The 22482-nt window shown below is 40.0% G+C and overlaps 1 protein-coding gene across 1 annotated transcript in view; it reads left to right on the forward strand.

The window, feature by feature from the left end:
• SNX25 (sorting nexin 25) overlaps positions 1-22022 on the forward strand; it is an 85337-nt gene extending 63315 nt beyond the window's left edge. The window contains exons 11-19 of the mRNA XM_086747351.1: positions 3652-3783; positions 9513-9653; positions 10255-10368; positions 10890-11054; positions 16019-16136; positions 17340-17406; positions 18353-18534; positions 20067-20167; positions 21011-22022. Coding sequence (XP_086603477.1) covers positions 3652-3783; positions 9513-9653; positions 10255-10368; positions 10890-11054; positions 16019-16136; positions 17340-17406; positions 18353-18534; positions 20067-20167; positions 21011-21085 — 1095 coding nt within the window. The 3' untranslated portion in view covers positions 21086-22022. The remainder of the gene's footprint in view (positions 1-3651; positions 3784-9512; positions 9654-10254; positions 10369-10889; positions 11055-16018; positions 16137-17339; positions 17407-18352; positions 18535-20066; positions 20168-21010) is intronic.
• The last annotated feature ends 460 nt before the right edge of the window (positions 22023-22482 follow it).

Raw genomic sequence — 22482 nt, forward strand, 5'->3', positions numbered from 1 at the left:
TTTTCAGATGTAATGAGACTGGTTGCAAGTGGTAGGTGAGGGGTGAGATAAACAAGCAGCCAAGGTGTCTCCCTAAAGTGGGCTCCTGCTTGGGATGGCAAAAATGTACCTGGGCATCTGTCATTGCTCAGGACCTGGGTTCTTCGTTCCTTCACTCAGGGTGAGTGCTAAGATGCTGGTCTGAATAGTTGAGACCCTGCTTGTTCTCTGCTACCCTAGCTCTAGGGATAGCCACCTCTAAGAGAAAGATGTGGACAGTAATGTTTGAGGCCACCCTGGCTAGCTTCGCTACCTCTGTCCCTTCTACATCTCCCTTCTACCAGGAGTTACTGCAGACAACTGGGAATGTGTCCACAGCTGTTTTGGGTGTCCTGCTCACAGCTGCTCTGCTGTGTGTGTGGCCTCAGCTGGCAAAAGATAACTCTTATTTGTCATCCAACCACTACTGTTTGGAGTGGTAAGAGCACAGATGTGTCACTTTTTTAAAAATTTTTTTTCTAAAAAAAACAAACAAACAAACAAAAAAAACCAAAACAAAAAAAAACCCCCAAGAAACAAAACCCACATGTATTATTGCAGTAGCATTTACCTGTGGAGCTTTTAAATGGATAGACTTGACAGCGTGTGTTCTGGTTTTGTTTGGTGACAACCATGGTGGAGCAGGTTGTCCCCCTGCAGCCCATGGAGGTCCATGGAGGAGCAGAGATCCACTTGGAGCCAGTGGAGGACCCCACATTGGGGGAGGTGGATGCCTGAAGGCAGCTGTGGCCCATGGAGGGCCTGCTGGGGCAGCCGTTCTAGAGAGACTGCACTCCGTGGAAGAGATGACCCACACCAGAGCAGTTTCATTAAGGACTGTGGCCCGTGGGAGGGACCCCACAATAGAGCAGGGGAGGAATGTGAGGAGTTCTTCCCCCGACTATGAAGCAGCGGCATAAAACAACGTGTGATGAACTAACTGCAGCCCCCATTCCCTCTTCCCCCCTGTGCCGCTCAGGAGGGGAAGGTAGTAGAGATAATGTTAAGCCTGGGAAGAGGGAGGGGTGGGGGGAGGTTATCTCATTCTCTGTCTCATTATCCTCCTGTTTTTACTAATAAATTAATAGTTTTCCCCAAATTGAGTCTGTTTTGCCCGTAACGGTAACTTTAAGGATTTTCTCCCTGTCCTTATCTCAAACCTCGAGCCGTTTTTCTTATATCCTCTCCTCCTATTCTCTCGGAGAGTGGGGGGAGTGAGAGAGAGACTGCATAGTCTGGTCCTGATCGGGGCTGAACTATGACAGCATGAGAGCACCTTGTCTTGGGGATGTTATTTTTTCTCCTTTAGAGGTGGCAGGTAAAAATTTGATTCTTGGTCGTATGAAGTAAAAAATGTTTCTAAAAATTCCACAATTTTGTGCCATATGAAGGGGAATGTCATGCACGGTTTGTATTAAATTTTTTAACCTCAAACTGTTCCTGGGTTGTTTGCTTTCTCTTTTTGAAATACCTTTGCCGTGAGACCTGTACAAAACATGTATGTACATCTTTAAGTGGCTTCTAGCACCATACAACTTGGATGCCAGTCAGTCAAGGAAGAAAACTGCTCATTTGAGTTGCATGTGGAATGCTGGTAGTTTAAAAAGAAAATGCTCTGTGGGGAGAAGTCATTTCAGTTCTTTCTGTAGAATATGAAGAGTAGCAAAGATGACATTAAAAGATGACGAGCAGTCTCAGGCAGCGTCTCTGACGTACAAGGGCCACTGCCTCAGAGGATAGCTTGATCTTTGGAGATGTGTGGCTACGATGCCACCTCCAAGTGTGAGTCTCGTGCCCAAAGCTCGCTGGCCTGTCTCCCTTGGGTCTGTGAGCACAGTTTCATGCCATCCTCTGCAACCACAGTAAATGTGCAGACCACATTCTTTCAAGAGTTGAATCTTCCTTTCCACAATAGCAAAACATTAACATTCCCCACCCAGAGCACTTTCTAGTGCTCGCTAAGCCTTACTTTCAAACAAAACTGTGTGACACAGTTATTGAAATTAGGCGAGACTTTATGGAATGGAAAAATGCCTCCATCTCTATCACGAATTACATGGAAGTTGGAGGGATTTTATGTTAACTTGTTCAGATCTTTTGTATTTCTGATGGACGTGTACCAGGAGTGAACATAAAACTCACTAAGAAATTTGAAGAGATGCTCTTATAACCAGCTAGGTTTTAAGTTAAAATTTGCACCATGGGCAAAAAGAGTTAGAAGTATAAAACAAGGACCAAGCAAACAAAAGTTGAATGTGATTGTGCATGCGTGTGTTTGGCTATTCCATTTGTTTTTGTAGTATTTCAGTTTTAGTTTTTTTTTTCTTTGATACAAAAAGTACTATATAACTATTAAACCTTTATATATTGCTGCATTCACATGGATGCATCACTTCTATGTTCCCTTTGCGTTCCTGAGAAATAATAGCTGTATTCTTTCTATACCTAAGCTCTTGGGGAGATGGAGATTGTACCCCTTTAAAGTAATGGATTTTCCCTGTATTTTTTTTGCTCCTAAAATATTTATCTTTGAAAATATATACATCTTTGAAACAGAGTAATAAAATCGATCCAGTATTGTTATACAGTCTCAGTATTTGTTTTATAAGTGCAGCAGCTATTTACTTGTGATGAAACCTTACCAGTTCTTAGTATTTATTGATTGTTCCTGGGTGCCACTTACAGAAGTCTGCGTAAGGTGACTGCAGAGCAACCTGTATGTCGATAGTAAATAAAATACAAAATTATTCTGAAGGTTAGGTATACGCTGTAAGGTTATTATAGAGCTGTCGTGTAGATAATATTTCACATGTAACATGAGACAAAAATTCTGAAAGACAGGATTACTGTAGCTCTGTGGGATGTGCCACTTGTGATGCCAGCTGTACAACTAAGACTCAGAAATTTGACTGTGTGGTATATCATATTTTTAAAGAAGAGTCAGCTGCTTTTGCTGTGTTTCTAATGTCACATCTCATGTATGCTTCCACCTTTCTTGTCATACTGTCTCCTGGTAGTATGCATAGTTACTTATTTTCTTGCTTATGGGATGAGATACACTATTTTTTCTTTATGAGATTATGATGATGAGCTCTGTCTTGATGAGAACATAATTTTAAATGTGTGCTTTCTGCAGTAATAAATCCTTCCCTTTCCAAAACTAAAATAAATTAAGTGGTAACTTTCTGAGTGATTGTTAGCATAGCCAAGTTCCTAGAAATTAAATGTATTCCCTGCTTCTTCAATCACATCATGTGTATCTGAAAATGGTAAAGAGGATGTCTTCAGTAATTGCACCTTCCAGTTTGTATAAAACATATAATGTGTGATATATGTGTGTAATATATAATCCTCTCTAGAGTGCCTTTTATGCTGATAGTGTAATAGTAGCATGTCATTCTCACTTGTTTTTTATTTTAGTATTGGAGTTGACCTTTAAGGTTACTGTGTATTTTACAAGCATATGAGAGGTATCATAGATTCTCTCACCATTTTTTCCCCCCATATGAATTATTCTTTCTCTCTCTGCTTTTGTACCTTTTCTCCTTTCTGAATAGTGTCCCTAAAGACAGAAGTAGGCATGTTCCACAAGCTTTTTCTTGCCAATTGTAATCAGTAAACTTTCCTCTGCAGATTGTTTCTAAGCTGAAGGATGAAATTACTCTGATGGAGAGAGAGCACAGTGACCTTCAGCTGCACATTGCAAGAACGGACTGGTGGTGTGAGAATCTCGGCATGTGGAAAGCCTTCATTGTCTCAGGCGAGGTATGGGCTTTTTTTACGGCTTTTTATCTTCTGAATCAGTTCAAACTTGCATGAAGAGAAGACTAAAAACCTGTATATACTTACACCTTTGCGTACACTGCGTATACTTTGTATTTGCTTGGTGGGGCGGAAACCCTAGCCTCTTCTGAACTCCTCTGTTTCCGCAGTGACAACTATGGTGCGTGTACAAACACTTCTAGTCCTCAGACGCTGTTGTAATGGAGTTATACCTGCATGTACGTGAACGGGTTTTGGCGTTAGATAAAGTAATTTGCTATCTTCGGGGCATTATTTTTCATGAGAACTGTCTTTTATTATATTACCATGCTATCGCACTTGGGTGCAGTTGTGTCTCTGCTATGTCTGAAAGATGCAGTATTTACACTTTTTGTGTTTCGTATTATTATATTTAATGGCAGTACAGTTTCAGGGGACTAGAATATCCAGAAAGAAAGTGGGTTAAGTCTGTGAGTAAGTTGAAGAAGTGAAATTTCTGTGGTTTTTTGTTTTTTTGTTTTTTTTTTTTTTTTGTCTTGTTCTGCTCTTCTGTTTGGTCGTAGGCAGACAGTTGTGGCATTAACGTAAAAAAAATTGTAATGGAAACAAAAACTATTACCATCTCATGGCTTTCTATTAACACTTGCTATGAAGAGAACCCAACAAATGCTTGTTATGTAGTAACTGTAGGTTCACTCTGTGAATCTTCTTGATAGTATCACTTCAGAGAATTAAAGCTTCATTGGATCTCTACTGGCTTGCCTTCCTGTGCTATTAAGGAAATGTTCCTTAAATAAGTTTAAGCAGTTTCCTTGAGGTAACTTTTCTTGGAGGAAAAAATTATGTGCTATTGAGTTTATTTGGTTCTGTCTTGAGCTCTTGCAAACTATTGATGGGTCTGTCAACAGTTAAACTCATTATCTGTAAAAGAAGAAATAAATCCAACAGATTAAAAACCAGATTCTCAATGCGTAAACATCTGGGTTTGTTTTTAGTTTAGTGCTGTTTGCAGGTGACACAGTTGAGAACACTGAAGCTCTTAAGTTGTCTTAAGAGTTCTCTGTAGCTTTTGAAGTCTGTTTTTAAAAAAACAGCAATGCCATGTGCAGCAAAACTGCAGAACGGCAGCTTTCTGGTAAGGGGCACCATACAGAATTGCCCAGCGTCTCTCTTATTACCAGATGAGAAAGTGATTTGGCTGAATAAGAGGGAGGTTGGGAAAGGCTTCTAATTACTTGCTACCTTAACTGTAAGTTATAAGTAGTACTGGATCAGATAATTAAATGTAGGCTTGCATTAATTCTGCTGTTTGCGGCTCAGTGCTTCAGAGAGTGGGCTGGTGAAAACATTAGTGTTGTGGTTATCCGTATTAATTAATTGCTTGGGAATGTTCTGCCTGCAGTTGATGGTTTTGGGAGGCATGAGTAAGTGACATTGTCTTTCTGTTTGGAAAATACGCTATTGCTAATCCTAGCACGTAGCTCTGATTTTAAAGAGTAAAAAACTTGGTGGCCCCATGTTTTTTGCAAAAAAGCTTAGTAAAAGTAAGTTTTGATAGAGAATTTGAGCTGAAAGTGTAATAGCCTGTCATTGACCTTCTAAACTGATTTACTAAACCAGTTAATAGATAATGCATGAAAAAAAAAACAGAATTACTTGAGACTTGGGAAAAAACTGTGCGTCCAAACTGTTTTTTATACTCTCTTAGTTTGAATCTTTCAGTCTTTATAGTTTTGAATCATATAAATGGAGTAGCTCTGTCTGTGTGTGTGAAAATATGATAAAAAAATCAATGCAAATAGCATTACCTACAAGTGTCTCTTGGTAACTGATATTTCTGATAAAACCATCTTTGGAGACTCAATGTTTTGGCTGGTTGGTAGAGGTTGAGAAACACAGTAGGAACATGCAGAATGAGGGGACCCATGATAAGAACTCATTGTTAGTATGTTCTGCTAGAGCACAACATCTTTTAAAAAATTTACTTTCATAAGGAATGGAGTTTATAGATTTGAATAAGGTGAAAAAATAACTGGTCTTACTCATTTAAATATCGTGGTATTTAGGATGTTTATGCTCAGTGGAAGTTAAGAAAATGAGCTTCCTATGAATTGAGAAAAATAAGAATTTGCCTGATACACCTTCTGCATAGCCTTTCTATGTTTCAAAGGGACTTTTAAGGGACTTTTTTTTTTTAACAGCAATCTGGTTAGCCCCTCTTTTGCTGCTGCACAGCTCGAGTGGGCTGTTTCAGAGAGCTGCTATGACAGAAGGAAGTTTCTGGTGAGTCAAAGAGTTCTCCACTGCCTTTATGACTGGGCTTATTTTTTTGTTAATGTTTAATCATTCCTGATGGATGTCTGGACCAGCCCTTAGTGCTTCTGACAGGTGATTCAATGGCTTTGCTTGGCAGCTTGTTACTTTGCTGAACTATTATTACAGTTTTTGCTAACATTAAGTTTACTTTTTACCTACTGCAGCTAATACCTATAGCTTCTGGAAAATATTTAATAATATTTGTTCCTCATTTGTCTTGGCAATATTTTATTGAATGTTTCTTACTGTTAGCACACCACATACCCTGCTAAGAGGTGCTCACCTCTGACGTGTGCCTTGTAGCTTTTATTAATGGACGTAGGTGTGTCAACATCCTCGTTCATCTCTCTATCCACTTTGTGACTTTGTGCCTTACAGGGAGAAGGTAGAAATCCTGACCATTTGTGAACTAGGTATCTATGGCATGCTAGTGCACAGTAAATTCTGAAATAATTAACCTTTACTTTGTCTTGAGGCTGTGAAGCTGCTGCCAGTGCAAAAAATCCTGATAGCCTGAAGCTGCTTCAGGTACTTGAGGGCTGATTCTATCCTTGCCAAGTAGCAGTGAATAAATCTGAAAGACTCAGCTGTAAGCTGGGGACGGGCTGAGAAAAGGCTGAGGAGGAGACTTGTGGACATGCCATCTTAGGGGCTAATTCTGAGAGCCCTTGCCAGTGTTGTGAAACTTGTCAGGGCTGAGGCTATCACAGGACCTTTGGACTTGGAAAACCAAACCTCAGCACAGATGTTAAATTTATGCTCATGAGGAATCAGAGCTGGAAGAGGGTTAGGATCGTTCTCAGGAAGAACTGAGTGATTTTTAGGATGACAGTATCAGAAGCACAGTGAAGTTTCGCAGCATGGCACGCAAGGTTTGGTGTTCAGCAGGAACTCTGGGCTTCGGCTCGGACCTGTTGCAGCACCTTTTGCCTGGAAGCGGTAGATACACTAGTGGCTTGTCAGATGTGCAGTTCGTTTTAAGTGGGGTGCCGGTGTGAAAAAGGTAAACAGTGGACCTCGAGTACATCAGGAGAGGAGTTTCCATTCGAGATTGAGGAGGTGTTACAGTCTCTCTGCAGGTGCTGCACTGCTGCGTTTGAGAAGGATGGATTTGAATGGATTGAATGAGGAACTTCTATGATTCTATGATTGTGAGAACACTTCGTTTGCTTGGCTTAGCAAAAGGGAGAATCAGAGGAATAGGGCTGTCTATAGAAACGTATTGGTAAGGGTAAACGTAAGGAAGGGAGGAAGAGTTGTTGGAACAAATGGAAAATAAGTTTGGAAATTAAAAGGAAGCTTCCAGTGACCAGGGTGAGGGTCTTGAGCAGACTTTAAGTGTAACAGGGATGGAAAAAAAATTTGTTTCACAAGTTTGAATTGATAGCAATTGTATGAGATGGAGCCTGTTACAGCAAAGGACTAGGTCTCCTGGTTTAGAAAACCTCCAAATATCCCTTTTTTGTGTTTTCCAGTTGACTCATTGATTTGGAAAAACAAATGCACAAGTACTTAAGTTGGTCAAAAGTTTTGCATACTTGACGTCTTGAAGACTTTCAGTTATTTATATGAGGTTATTTGAAGGCAGTTGTAATGTGTCTCCATCTATTAATTAGCATTTAAATGATTTTCCACATGCATCCTAACTTGAAAGCAGGAGGAGTTCCAAGTCCTCCTCCCATTTTGAGAACGTGCTTCCAGAGGGATGACTCTCCTGACGGTTACAGTGCAGATGACCTTACACGCATGCAAATCCCTGCCCGGGGGACGAATGTATAATGGAGGATGATACGCATGATTCAAATCAGTGTTTTCAGCACTGATCTCCCAGTTTTCAGAAGTGGCTGCCAGGAGGTGTTTGTGAGTCACCTACAAACACAAATCCAATCTAGCCCATGGGCAGACAGAGCACGGACTGTCCTAGGAGATCCCAGTCCCTCTGTGCCAGGTCCTTCTGACCTACATTTTGGAGGCTATTCAAGCATCTCTTTCTGCAGTAGTCTGGCAGGAGAAAGGTGGTTCCCCAAATAGCTTTGCTGGGAACCAGGCACGTTTTCAGATGTTCAAACTGGTGCTTTGTATTCTGTCCAGGTGCTGCTGCAGCAGCCTTTTTTTTACTGAGAGATGTGAAACCTAGGCCTGGGATCTGGTTTCCCAGTGGTCTATGTGCAGCTTTAGGAGGAGTGCATCTCAGGAAATATTCTCCACGTACAGCTCTGAATGGCCTAAAAATATGAAGATACACTTTAGCTGTGTCTTCTACAGTGGTGATGTAGCTCGTCAGATTATCTGTCACTAGCATTAAGTGTTGTCAGATCTTTACAAGCTTCTCAGAAACTGTGTCTTAATTATATGAGTTTTAAAATCTATTCTTATCCTAATTGGATTAGTTAAATACTCTTTAAAAAGAAAAATCCAAAACCACAAACTACCAAAAAGCGTGAAAATTATTACTTTCCTTAGAAAGATCGTGTGAGAGTGGTATTTATAAAATACTTTTGTTATTTGTATGTATTTGAAGACAAGCATTTCAGAGTTTGGCTTCACCAAAAAAAAAAAAAAAAAAAGTGTTTTATGCATTTCCCTTGTTTGCCTTTCACAATCTATTTAGCTGTCTCCTTAAAATAAGTAAGCAAAAATCTGTTCACATTAGGACATGAGGATAAAATTCTGGGTGGCTCATCGAATTAAGAAATACTATGATCACACTGCTGCTGTTGTCTCAAGAGTAATCATATAACTTCTTTGCTGTAGTTTTCCTATTTGCACAATGTTGTTAATTGCTCCTCCTTCCTCTGGCTGTTGTACAGTTTGATTCATTAGTATTTTTGTAAAGTTTTCGGCCCCTTGGAAATAGACACCGCATGGATAGCACACGTTCTGTGCATGCAGAATAAATAGCTTGAGTGAGCAGAGAAATCACTCCGAGACAGCACCAGCTCCCACAGGGCTCAGCTGCAGAGTTGCTGTGCCTGGCATGTGGGTGAGCCTTGACACCAGCACTGGGAAAGAAGGCTGGGAATAAGGGGAGAACAATCCGGAAAATGCAGATGGGAGAAAGTGAGTACCAGTAAGCAATCAGAAAGTTACATGGTAGGTAGCTTAAAAATTTAATTAAAATACATGGAGCTGTCTGAAGAAGACATGTCAGGAAGATTTGATTGCTGATGGGCAGCATTGCAAAGCTCTATGTGAAGTGTAATAGCGGTTAGCTGGAGGACTGATTCAGGACTGACATAGCATTTTGGGTAAACTTGAGTCCCATAAGCGTATTGCTCCATGTGTAGCCTTCGAACCGCAAGAGAAGTGTGGGACTGATGACGACTAAATTTGCAAGCCAGTCATCTGGTAGCCCAAATGTTCCACTATTTGTTTTCAAAGTACTATAACTTATATGTTGATTTCTTCCCCACAAGGTTTTAGAAGAGAATGGAGAACAAGTGCCCTGTTACTCTGTCATGGTGAGTTTACAAGAAGTTGGTGGAGCTGAAACTAAGAACTGGACTGTTCCCAGGAAGCTCAGTGAGTTTCAGAACCTACACCGAAAACTCAGTGAGGTATGAATGTTGGTTAGGGGAAGGAAAAGATGCAAATTGCTAAAATTTATCAGAATGATACTTGGAGAGGGGAAAAGCAGATAAAAATTTAATACTGGTAGTTTTTATGCAAACCTTTTGGCTTTGTCTTTTAGAGCCAGGTTTCTATCTGCGTATTTCTGGCCTCTGCCAAATGCTTATAAAACTTATTTATATTTTTTTTCTTTTTTTTTTTTGCTTAATAATCAATGTTGTACTGAACTAACCCAATGACAAAGTGGTATGTGCTCTGCACTGTCGTGCAAGAGCCTGCTTTCAAAACTAGATTTTGTCCCTGGCTTCCAGGAAGATATTAGAAATGACAGCTTTTGGGGACAGAGAAGGTTTCCTTTTACAGTGCTTTAACCTTTCTGTCTGATGAGGGATAGAATGATGGTGGTGATGTGAAGGGAAAGGCTTTAGATGTGTCAGCCCACAGTGGGTAAGGGAAGGTGTTTTTCAAGGTGCTGAGAGGGATGTGGAAGCGAGATGAGAGTATAAAGGAGTCTTTTCATTTCCATTCTGAATCACCTCTGTTTTTCTGCACATGTATGTTAAGTGAGCTCTCCTTTCTCCTACACAGTGTTTTCCATCATTAAAGAAAGTTCAGTTGCCTTCCCTCAGCAAGCTGCCCTTCAAATCCATAGACCAGAAATTCATGGAGAAGTCCAAGAACCAGCTTAATAACTTTCTGCAGGTAAGACAACAAAGACAAAAACAACAGATGACTAAACAGGAGAATTGAGTGGATGTTGTCTCTCTATTGACTAAAGAAAGGGCCTAAAACAAATAAGTTAGAGGTAAGATTTGTTGCTATAAATGTCAAAATTGTCTATAGTGCCTGAATTTGAGATGAGTTTGATAGTGACAATTCCTCTAGTGGTTAGTTAATTTAAACTTTGATTAATTAAGAAACAGTAAATAATGAATCCTGTAATTGCCACTTTTAACTACAACTCTTTACAACAGATTCTTAGAAATGAGAACATTTTGTTTAAAAAGAAAGTTGTAAGATTAAAAACTTCAATCTTACTAGTTGTAGTACTTCAGAACTGGCTTCCTGAAGTATCTTTGTGAAACATAGATTCCCCCCCACCCCGCCCCACTCTACCTCTGAGCCATGTCTTAATCAGTTTTATTGGATGACCTGACATATCTTGTTCTATAACAAGAAATATGTAATTGATATGTTGTTTCCATCATTATTATTCTTCCTAGAAATTGCTCTCTGATGAAAGACTCTGCCAGAGTGAAGCACTTTACGCCTTCTTGAGCCCTTCCCCAGAGCACCTCAAAGTTATTGAAGTGCAAGGAAAGAAGTCGTCTTTTTCACTGTCCTCATTTCTAGAACGACTTCCTGGTGATTTGTTTTCTCATCAGGAGGTAAGTGGTAGAAAAGTAATCTTCCCAAATTTAATTACTTATCCAAAGTAAGCAGGGAGAGCCATTAATAGAATGCATTTGAATGGCAGGAAATATTGGGAGGCATTTCCAAAGGTCATTTTTAATTTACTTTAAGTGAACAAAGGGTCAGAAATAAGAGCTCTCTATGAATTTAAAAGCTGTTAATAAAGTAAGTTTCCTACCTTTTGATAAATATATATATAGGCAAATGTGTAACCTATCACAAATAAACAAATTACAGTCCATGTTGGATTGGGTTTTTTTTATAGCACAATACTCCACTTTTTATGCTCTTGACGTGCATGTTTCAGAGGGGTGTTGGTGGGTAAAGTGAATTCTGTCTTAGGAAGCTTCTCTTGGCAGGGAAGAGCTGTGTGTCTTTAACAATGTCTGACCAACTTCTGAAGCAAAGGTAGTTTTGGTAAAGAATGTTGGCAAATGGTATAGGCTCACTGAGGGAATTTGCAAATCCAAGTAGGAGCCCATGTGGGCAAACCAGTTGGAGAATTTGATACTAAGCTGTGAAAAACCATTGTCTTTCAAAACGCAGCGAGGAATAGATTAGTGACTAAAATAGCTCATTATCTAAAATTGGCCGTAACTCCATGACTTTCCAAACTGCATGTTTCATATTGCAGATATGCAACCTCCAAGGAGCTGTTTCTATTCCCTTTTTTAGTTTTGTGTTGTATGAAGTAATTCTTTTCTTATATGCTGTAGTTTTCTGCAGTGGATGGACCTTCTGTGGGATAAATGGAATTTGGGGAACTTGTACACTTCTAGTCTGTTCATGGGCACAAAGGTGGTATTGCATTTCTCAGGAATAAGAAAATCCTGTGTATTTTCATTTTTTCAAAATTGCACTATATTTACACCTAGATGCTGAATGGATATGTCTCATTTCAGAGTAATAAATATAAAGAAAGTCTGAGAAACTAATTTTACACTTTGATAGAAGTAGTGCAGCTCTAAAAGCAAAAGTGCGTACACTAAAATGACTGTTAGCTAGAAGTAGCGTAAAAGCATAGACGCATTAAGCTATTTGTATTTTGCTATTTAATTGAAAAACATCCGCAAGAAAAAAGGCAGACTGCAGGTATATTGTATTACATGAGTGCGTAGGTGGAGGTAGTTAGGAAATATGGAAGAAGGAAAGGGAGTTTGTAATAAGAGTGCGTGAGAGAGGAGAGAGAACAAAGAAATGAAGCAGAAATTAAATGACTGGTACTGAAAAACTGAAGGAAGTAGAGCAAAAAATGCACAGAGGATGTGGCAAGAGAGGAGTTGGAACATAACTTCTTACTCAGTTTAAATTTAATACCACTTGTTACTTGTGGGTCTAGGAGCTTAATTTTGCCTAGACTGTATTATGCCAGGCACTGTGCAAATGCAGACAAAGACCATCCTGCTTCACATCCATCTTCCCTCTCCTCTCCCCTCCATCCATAAGCTTAAACATAAGATGGGACCATCTTATGGATGGAGGGAGTATAGGAAGCTGTATAGGACCCTCTGAATCAGTATGGCAAACATTGTCCTAGTTTAAAAATATTGATAAAATTAAATTGAGAGAGGGGAGTTGTGAGATGGTCTGGGATCATCTCTAGTTTTTCTTGGACACTCTTGTCTTTGAGTGTGAGCTTTAGATCAGCTCAGTCTTGCCCAGTGGTAGCATTTTGGGTAGTTACTAAGCAGTTAAACTAGGGTTAAATCATTTGGTACAAGGTCATTAATTAAAGTTAGCTGTGTTAAACCACACATTACAAAGCTGCTACAGTTGTGTTCTCTCTGTAACTAAGAATTCCTGGTTTAGTTAGTATTTTGGACTTTGTGGAAGAGAATGCTGTCATATAGCATGCTCTCTCCCCCTTTTACATCTCATCTCACATTTTTCAAATATGTGTTAGAGCAACAATATTACCTGGAGTGCTGTTTTCTGGATTAGATATTGCAGCCATTTCAGATCTGTTATATAATACAGCTCCTTGGACAGGGCTACCTTTAGAACATTTTTCTTAGCTCTCAAGACCAAAACCAAATCAGAGGAAAAAATGCAGTTGTTATCATCCAAAGGGCCGGCTTTTAGGTTTATGAAGTGTTAATGGATAGAAAATGCACTGTGGTGTAAGAATTTACACTTCTCATTGCATTTTCTAAATGATAGGGGATTCACTGAACAGCAAAAAAAAAAAATAGAGCAGAGACCTCAGAGATGTCATGGGGTTTACCCTCCTGCTCCAAGCAGGCTCAACTGTACCAGTAAAATTCTTGGCACCTGTTTGTCTAACATGTTTTTAAACCTCTCACTGATGTTTTGTAGCTCAGCAAGACAGCATATCCCAGTTCTTAGATGTCTTTGTGGGCAGAAACCTTTTCATACCGTCTAACCTTTCTTTAGCCAGCTAGCTCTTGTCCTGTCTGCAGCAAACACAGAACAGTTTGGGTTAGGATCATCTCAGTTATCAGGAGCTACTGCTTTCCCTTTGTGTCTTATTCTTTTATTTCTTAGGCTGAGCAGCCCAAATTTCTCCTAATTTTTGTTAGGTTATGTTTTATTTAGTTCTTATGGTTTTGCTTTGGGCTTACCTGATTATCAATCTTTGTCTTGGAAATGTGGTAACTAAAATTTTAAACACGGTAGTCCCACTAGGTTTTCCTAGTGAAAATAATTTTTATATTGTGTGTGTATATATGTCGTACAAACAGTGTTTGTGCTTAAACATCATGATACTACACTTGCCTTTTCCACAGCAGTACAGCCACGTGATCTTTTTCTGTAGTAACAGCAGTATCAATTATTTCGTTTTCTGCATTTAAACAATGAATTATTGCTGCTTTGCTTTGTCTTTACCAAACTGCACTCTGTGGGCTCAGTGACAAATTCAGTAAGCTCACCTGCATGTTCAGTAGGCTTATTTTCTGTTCTGTTGCCAGAGTGCTTAATGAAAATATGGAATGATTATGAGAAATATGGAATGACTATGAGAAACTAAATAAAACGTAATTTCTTGACTAATTAAAATAACAAAGGGCCAAGAAGCCTGTTGACCAGAGGAAGATAGTAAGCAGGACTGGAGTTTGGTGGAGGCTGTGTCCCTGGGGAAAACTGTTCATTGTCAGTGAACTTGTGTGGTAAAATGGGTAATGATTTGTGGCTTCCTTGTGTGGCATTTCTTGTCAGTATGGTGTGGCTTTTTATTTCCTGTCCTTGGTCACAGCTTAGCCTAATATTAGCAGAAAGCTTTAAAAGCTGGGGATTCATCAAGCTGTGGAAGCTGGTAAACAGGGGAGTCTACGTGGACATTTACAGTGCACTTCAGTGCTGTGGGGTTTGTTTTGTTTTGTTTTTCTGGTTATGAGGAGAGAAGCAGCATCTGGAGCAGTGCTGAAGAAAATACCAAATGTGACACAGGAAGTGAGGGGTACAGAATTTGTAAGTGTTGGAATATCCAGACCTGTGGCATTATTTATTTACAGACTACTATTCAGTGTCATGCCTGGAGAAGATTCAGGGACTGGAAATTTACCCGAAGTCAGTGATGGGCTTTAGATGGGATTTGGAGGGAGTGAGGAAGGAGTCAGATGAACTGATGTAGAGCTGAGGCACCATAGGATGCTCTCTGTATAGCAGGGTTCAAATCACAGGCAAGGAATGACTGAGAGATTGTGACCATAAGGCGGCCAAGAAAGACAAGAAAATAATGGAAGAGAAAAAGAGCCACGAAACAGGTTTTGCAGGCTAGATGATGGGGGGGGGGGAATGGGGTAAAACCCAACCAATATTAGATGATGATAAGGAAGAAAGGAAAGCAAAGGAAGAGATGGCGGATTCCTTTGAAAACCAGGGCTGAAGACAGAAAATTTGTCCGCATGCCTTTATGACCATTCCTGAACCAGAGACTGGGGCGTTGCACCAGCTTCAGCGGGGTCAGGTCTGCCTCCCTGCAGCTTTGCTCTAAGCATAGGTGGAGAGGGGAAGATCCAGGAAAGCAAAGGGATGTACTGGCTGCCACAAGTAATGGTGTACAAGTAGGTGTAGTCAAGATGCTGAAGCAGATCTTCATGACACTGAGAAGCAACCTGCTGTCTGCTCTTCATTCTTGAATAAATGTTACTGCCAAAACTGAGGTGGTTCAATGCATAATTCTTCTGTGAGTCTGTTCTGAGTAACTGTAATCCCTTCAGTACCCTGAGCTTGGGTATCCTCAGGCTCAGGTCACTAAGAATCACCATACTGTGTTTCTGCCTGGGACTGGTACTCGCTAATGGTGCTTGCCTTTGCAGTGGCCAGTTCTTCTTCCGCTGCTGGGTTTGGTTTCTGGCTTAGTGCAAGGACAACTTGCCTGATCCCACTGCGTGGCTTCAGCTGTGCAAGGCACTGTCTGCTCTCCAAGGGAGCTAGCTGCCTCCTTACCCCTGTGCAATAACCAGATTCTCCTCTTTCTTCCTAGCTGCTTGTGTTGCAAACAGCTCCAGCTGGCTAGCTCCCCACTCTGTGTGTCCTTCTTGGGTGTTGTGTCAGAGGAGGCTTTGCAATCACAAACACCTCAGAGTGCCATCTCTTCCCTACAGCTCTCACCTGCTTCCCAGCGGTACATGGCTCCCACACCACCTGCTTTCCCTTGTCCAGCTAGAGCTGGCAGGGCAGTGAACCCTGCAAATCTGGGCAGATCCACCCAGCGTTGAGGTGCTTACTCTGGGGCAAGGCTGCAGGCAGAAGATCTGGCACTGGTGATGACTCCTGCAGAGCAGGGTGTCCTCGTCACTCTTGTCCAGTGGGAAGTGCAATTCCTTTTCAGACTCCCTGGTGAGGTTCCTGTTTGCCAGATCCTGCCAGCAGCCTGGGCTGGCTGTCCTTCCCCAGGGCACAGCAGTAACTGAATCCAGTCTGGAAGGAGGATCGGGAGCTGCAGCGCATGCCCACGTTGTGTCTCTCTTCCTAGGAAGAAACAGAAGAGGATAGTGACCTGTCGGACTACGGAGAGGAGGTGGATGGGAAAAGGGACTCTCTTGCTGAACCATGTTTCATGCTGATTGGAGAGATTTTTGAGCTGCGAGGAAGTAAGCTGTAAACCTGCTTATTTGCTAATGGAATCTGTTGGCCAAGAAGCGTGGGGCACTTTGTAATCTGGAATTTTCTTACTGTTTCAATAAGTGGAAATGTTCTTGCAATCTGTATAGCCGGTTTGTTTGTAACAGCTATTCTTCAGTAGTTCATAACTTTGGAGCTTTTATTCAAAACTTAAATTCCAATATAACATGGCAGTAAAAATGTAATTTGCATTTGCATTCAATATTCTTCAGTTTTTCATTAAAAAAAAAATCTGGAACAAACAAAAGTACAAAAGCATATTTTCTGTAAATAGGCTGCATGTTAGAATGTATGAATGATGAGGAAGGAAAGATGGCTTTATCACAGAACATGTCACTGACAAAGCAACATGATTTTAATGTTCATTTTAAGTGTAGTGTATACATTTTAATTCTACAATTTGTATAACGGAAGAAATGCTACAATTACGGCATCTCTCAGTACCAGATTTTTTCCCTCCTTTATGTAACTGAATGATGGTAATAAAACAAAACCAGTTCTTATTTGAATATGCAGCCACACTTGACGCTCTATAAAATTATTTACAGGGTAGCTATTGCAAAATGCAGCACCTTCCAAAAATGGCAGATGTATCTTCCAAATATAGACTTTCTTGTGCTGACAGTGAACAGCATGAAAGGAAGATTAACCAGTAATTGCTCGGAAGCACTCAACATGTGTTTCTTTTTATTTGTAAAGAAAAGCTAACTGCGTGGTTATGTGAGTGAAAATGGTTTCAGAATGTTAATGATACTGCTGTGGGTACAGCGTACTAGTAGGTACGAAAAGGATGTGAATTTTGAGGGCGTCAAGGGATGTTCTTTTTTTTTTCTAGTAGAAAAAGGGGTTTGGGTAGCTGTATGGCTCAATAAACTTGAAATATTCTTAAACATAGAAGTTTACAGTATAACCACAAATGCATGTTACAGATACCTTTATGTAATCTGCAAGGCTTAAAAGCCATATAGCAAACCATACAGGGAAAGCAGTCAAGAAAAATCAGACCTGTGTACAATTTGTGAAATCTTAAAAAGGGTTCTAACAGATATGTTTGCTGTAGGGGTGGCTTGTTTTTTTGAGGGGCGGAGTAGAAGGATTTTGGACATGGTAATGTGTTTGCTAATGTTATTAACCTCTTGGTCTTTATTTTCTGTCGTTTTTCATTGTTCTAGTGTTCAAGTGGGTCAGGAAAACATTAATTGCACTAGTACAAGTCACTTTTGGAAGAACTATCAACAAGTAAGTATTTGTTAAGTTTTAACTGAACCTGCATCATTTTTCTATGAAAAAAAAAAGACTGAGAGCAGAATTGTTAAAAAAATAATCTGGACATTCTGTTGTATGTGACAATCTGCATTTGTTTTCCACAGCTAAATTTACAAATATGTTATGTTGATTAGAAAAGACACAGATATGTGAATTATCTTTTTCCTTACTTACTCTGTAGCACAGTTACACACCTAATATTTTTTACCCCTCATACATGTTATGTAGCAATAAATTGGACAAGAAGTGATGGAAAGTCACGCAGGTGACTCCAGGTGAACTCATGGTCTCTAACAGCATCCATTTGCGGAGTTCTAAACTGATCGGTTCGCCCACACACTGCTGATAACCAGCATGAAGGACACCTGAGAGAGAATGTGTGAGCACAGCATGCATGCAGAGTTGCTGTATAGCTTTTAACATGGTTGAATTTTTAGGTTTATTGATTTTAAGGTTTCAGCTGTACCGTGGCACAGTTAGGCAGTACTTCTCCGAGTCTCCTGGTCTACCTCAGACCCTTTGTGCTGAAGGCTACAGTGAGTGCCTGCGGCTGCAGGAGGCGGCTGCTGTCTCCACCTGTAATCTCCTCACTAATGTGCTGTTGATATCTGAGGGAACTTGCTGTGCTTCTAGCACATCTGCTTTTATCCCACCAGGCACATCTATGCATGCAACTAGTTTGAAGTTTGCTACAATTAGTTGGCTGATTTTTGTCTTTTCCCAGTGGAGCCTTTGTACTGCTCCTTGAAGTATGTACACATTTCAATGTAGTACTTGTAATTTGTAATATGTATTTGTGGATTACACTGAAATGTAGCCTTCTCCACACCTCAGTCAGGTATCTGGAGTGGCCTGGATTAAATCTGCATAAAATACTAAAAACCAGCTCTGATATGCTCCCTTCTACACTTCTTTACAGGCAAATCCGTGACACTGTACACTGGATGTTCAGTGAACCGATGCTTGTTTACTACATTGGTGTGTTTCGAGATGCTTTTTGGCCAAATGGAAAGTTAGCCCCACCACCGAGGGCAAAGAGCGACGAACAAAAGCACGAGACAAAACAGAGAGCACAGCAAAAACTACTTGAAAACATTCCAGGTGAGATCGCATTCATTCTGCTTAATCACGGATTTAATAACTAAGAAGGAAATGGGTTAATCAAATATTGTTCTGCTGCATTTTAGACTTTTCCTGTAGAGTTGTAAATTATAGTTATTTGCGTAAATAAGGGTGATTCTGGCCTTACCATTTTGCCTGTCCTGTGTGTCTGGTAAAGGGCATGGATTTGGGTGTTATTGGTGGATGCAAAATCCAGTATCGCCGTACTTCTGTATGTAATATTCATCGAGGAACCTAAGTTAAGTCAAGACTCTTTTTCTGCTGGTTCTTTGTGAGCAAATATCAGATGGGTCTGATGCCTGGAACTACTTGACAAACAGGGAGAGTGACACTGCCCCAGTTACTTCTTCCTCTTGTATTTCAAAATTGAAGAGGGAGGTCTACCCACGCTGTCAGTGTTCTGTGTTGCTGACTATTTCTGAGAAGAGATTTCAGGGACAGAAGCATCCTAGATGATTGATTGGAGTTTCCAGGACTTTCCTTTGCCTGCCCTTACCTCCCAAGCCCAGGCAGCATCCTCTTCAGCACGCATTTCAGCACAGTTTCTGTTCTGAGATGCTCCATCCCGTTCACAGGACAGGGCGTCCAGTTACATAGTTTTGTCTCTTCAGAGATCGCATAAACCCAAAGGCACCTAACTGAGAAGAACTGAAAACCATTCCATTTAGCCCTCGGAAATGCACTTAAATATAGCTTGAGTCTTTTTTATCTCCCCTCCATCTGAATAGAATGTACTTTAATGAACTGTTTTATGGCTTCATTGACGTATCTCATATGCCCCCGTGCATTAGGCTTTTTAATCAACTTTTAGTGCAGAATAGCAGCATGCATGTAAAATATTCGTCATTTTAGTGTAAACAACCCTCCATTTACTCTCTCTGTTAGTACTCATCTATTTACCTAGCATAGCCTTCCACAGTTGGTTTGTGGGTTGGTTTGTTTTTGAGTTAGGAGAGATGTGTCAGGACATAGCTGAATGCACCTTAAGTTAATAATGAAATACTGGATCACTGTTTATTCTCTAATTTAATCCAAAATGAAAGTGAGTGACTTGGAATTCTCTTATCTGATTACTTGTGAGAAATATTTTCTGTGAAGACTGAGAAGCAATTAAAGTGCTAAATCTGTTTTAGCTGTTGTAGGAATTCTTCGTGGCTGAAGGTGCATTTAAGTAAATGATTTAATAATGTGTGAGATTAGACTTGACTCTGAGGTGAACTACCTAAAAGACACACTGTATGTCATGTTAAGACTTTAAATGTTGGCAGAGAGATGGATACACTATTAATTAACTTGCTAACTTGAGAATAAGGGTGTCTTTTCAACCTGTGACCTAAGTTGCCTGTGTGTTTTTACAAGGTTGGTGAATGGGGCTGTGTATCTTGTAACCAAGGGCTGTGGAGTGCAGTGGTTTTGTTTCCCCTCCTCATGTGTTTGTCAGCAGTAGCATTAGCTGGAGGCTTTGGCTAGCATGACTGAAACGGTATCAGCTGAAGTAACGTTTGTTGCAGATACTCTGCAGAGTCTTGTTGGACAACAAAATGCCCGTCACGGTGTAGTGAAAGTGTTCAATGCGTTGCAAGAAAGAAAGGCTAACAAGCATCTACTCTATGTGAGTAACCAGAAAAGTAGCCTTTTAACTTTATTGTCCTGTTAATCGCTGAGCTCTCTTCACTTCATATTAAAGCCTGGGGTGTGCGTTTTTGCAGAGATTTATGTTGGGCTATTGTTCGGTGTGCAGGTAACTTTTTTGTTATTAAAATAAGTCAGAAAAAAAATGTGCTTGGTTCATCAGTTGACTAATTTTGCGTAACAAAAAGCTCTTTAAAAACAATATTGCTGTTGTCTAAAAGAGATCCTCTACGACATCCAACTTGTCTGACTTCATAAGGTGCAATCTAATTTCTTCATATAGCTGAGAAAAATATACCTTGGGGAATCCAAGGGAAGGAGAGCTGCAGGACTGGCTTGCAGTTAGGACATGACAACCCTCAAAAGTCCCACTCCTCTGTTGGTCAGGGCTGGTCAGAGTATGCAGGTGGATCCACATATAATACCCTCACTCTGGGTCCGTCTCTTCTGGCTTCTTTCCTGCAGCAGCCAGTCACAGAACGCAGCCTCAGCACAGGAACGGACGCAGCCTGCTCAGGAGGTCCGTGCCCTGGTGCTTATGTAGCTGTCGCAGCTTCTACAGAACAGCACTGGTTTATACAGGGTGGGAAATCCCCATCTGAGAACAGCTGCCCGTGGCACTTGCCTTTCAGCCTCAAGACATTTCCCATATTATCTGTCGGGTGCGTGCCAACTTTAGGATGAAAGAAAAAGTAGTTGCATGAATGATGAGTGTAACAGCCTTACATGCTTCTGTTATCTGTGATGCTCTGAACATGTCAGAAAGGAAAAAAAAATTCTGATTTGGCACCTGTGTTCATCTTAACTCTTTTCTGTTTTTCAGGTTTTGCTGGAACTGCTGCTAACTGAACTGTGTCCTGAGCTAAGAGCTCATTTAGAGCAGCTTAATGCTACTTAGGTTGGAATCTGCACAATTGGACCACTAGAGAAATGTCTATGCCCAGTAATAGACATTAAACTTATTTTCCTCTTTTCCATAGAGGGCTGAGGACTGTGGTTATTTTTAGCTTTTTTTTCTTTCCTCTTGAGTTTTTTGTGAAGTAAACAGACTTGAAAAGATCTGATGCTGTAGTAGGGTAGACAAAACAATGCTGTATAGTTGCCAATTTTTATTTAACTTGTTCTATTTGACTACTCTTCTGTTTCAAATATAGATTGAAAAATAAATGTTCATATAAGCTGAAAGAAACCAGAAAATATTTTAAACATTTATGAAAAGAAATTTTGCTTATAGTGGTAAACTAATGAATGTTGTACAGTTCTAATCTCCTCACTGAGGATCTGAGCATTCCTTTTTTCTTGTGTATTGAAAAAGCCTTGTTGTGCAATACTACATGTAAAGCTATTGTGAGAATTTTATCAATTTTGTTTTTACCAAAGATTTCCCATAGTTTGAAGCATTTGTAAGCAATAAATAACAGAAATGGATTGCAGTACTTGATAATGAGGCTGTACTGACAACTAATGATTGAGTTTGACAGCACTAGTTTCGTAAGGATTATTTACGTTACTTTGAAGTCTGTGTCAAAAATATGTGCTGTAAACTGGTATGTCCTAACAGAATGCCTGCGTTAAATGTTAGTTCAGAGATTACTGCTTATGAATTGCTTCTATGAATGATTAAGTAGACATTTAATTAAACCATTCTAATAACGTCCCTGATATTACTCAGGGCTGTCTTATTCAAAAACCCCAATTTCAAACAACCTTCAAATCTTTCCCTTATTTTATACAAGGAAAGAAAACTGTCTTCAGTGTTTTTTTAATTTATGTAAAAATATGTAAATATGGTCTTAATGCACATCTAAATAATTAAACATCATCAGAAATCCCAAGGTGACACTCATTACTTTCTTTTAAATTCAGTACACTTGTGCTCTTAGAAAAACTGCTTGCAGTTAAGGGCATAGTTTAAGGGACACAAAGTCCATATGCTATATTTAAATCAGTGCTTTTAGTAACATCTAGCCTTCTGTTCCAACAGTTTCAAAGAAGTTTTCAAGTCATGGCGCAGTCCTAAAAAGCAAGCCAAAAGCTGCACGTACAAAGTTTTACAAGTAAATAGGTATTTAGAAATGTGCAAGCTTGCCATAGCAATCAGTAAAATTTACTAGTGGTTAATCAAAGTATTGTTGGAGAGAAGAATCAGCATAACATTGGTTCAGGCTTACACACTCAGAATCACAGAATCACAGAATTATTATCAAGATTGGAAAAGACCTAAAAGATCATCCAGTCCAACCATCACCAATACTTCTCAGCTAAATCATATCCCTCAACACAACATCCAAACGT

Source organism: Chlamydotis macqueenii, chromosome 4, assembly GCF_036417535.1.
Source record: "Chlamydotis macqueenii isolate bChlMac1 chromosome 4, bChlMac1.mat, whole genome shotgun sequence".
NCBI lineage: Eukaryota > Metazoa > Chordata > Aves > Otidiformes > Otididae > Chlamydotis > Chlamydotis macqueenii.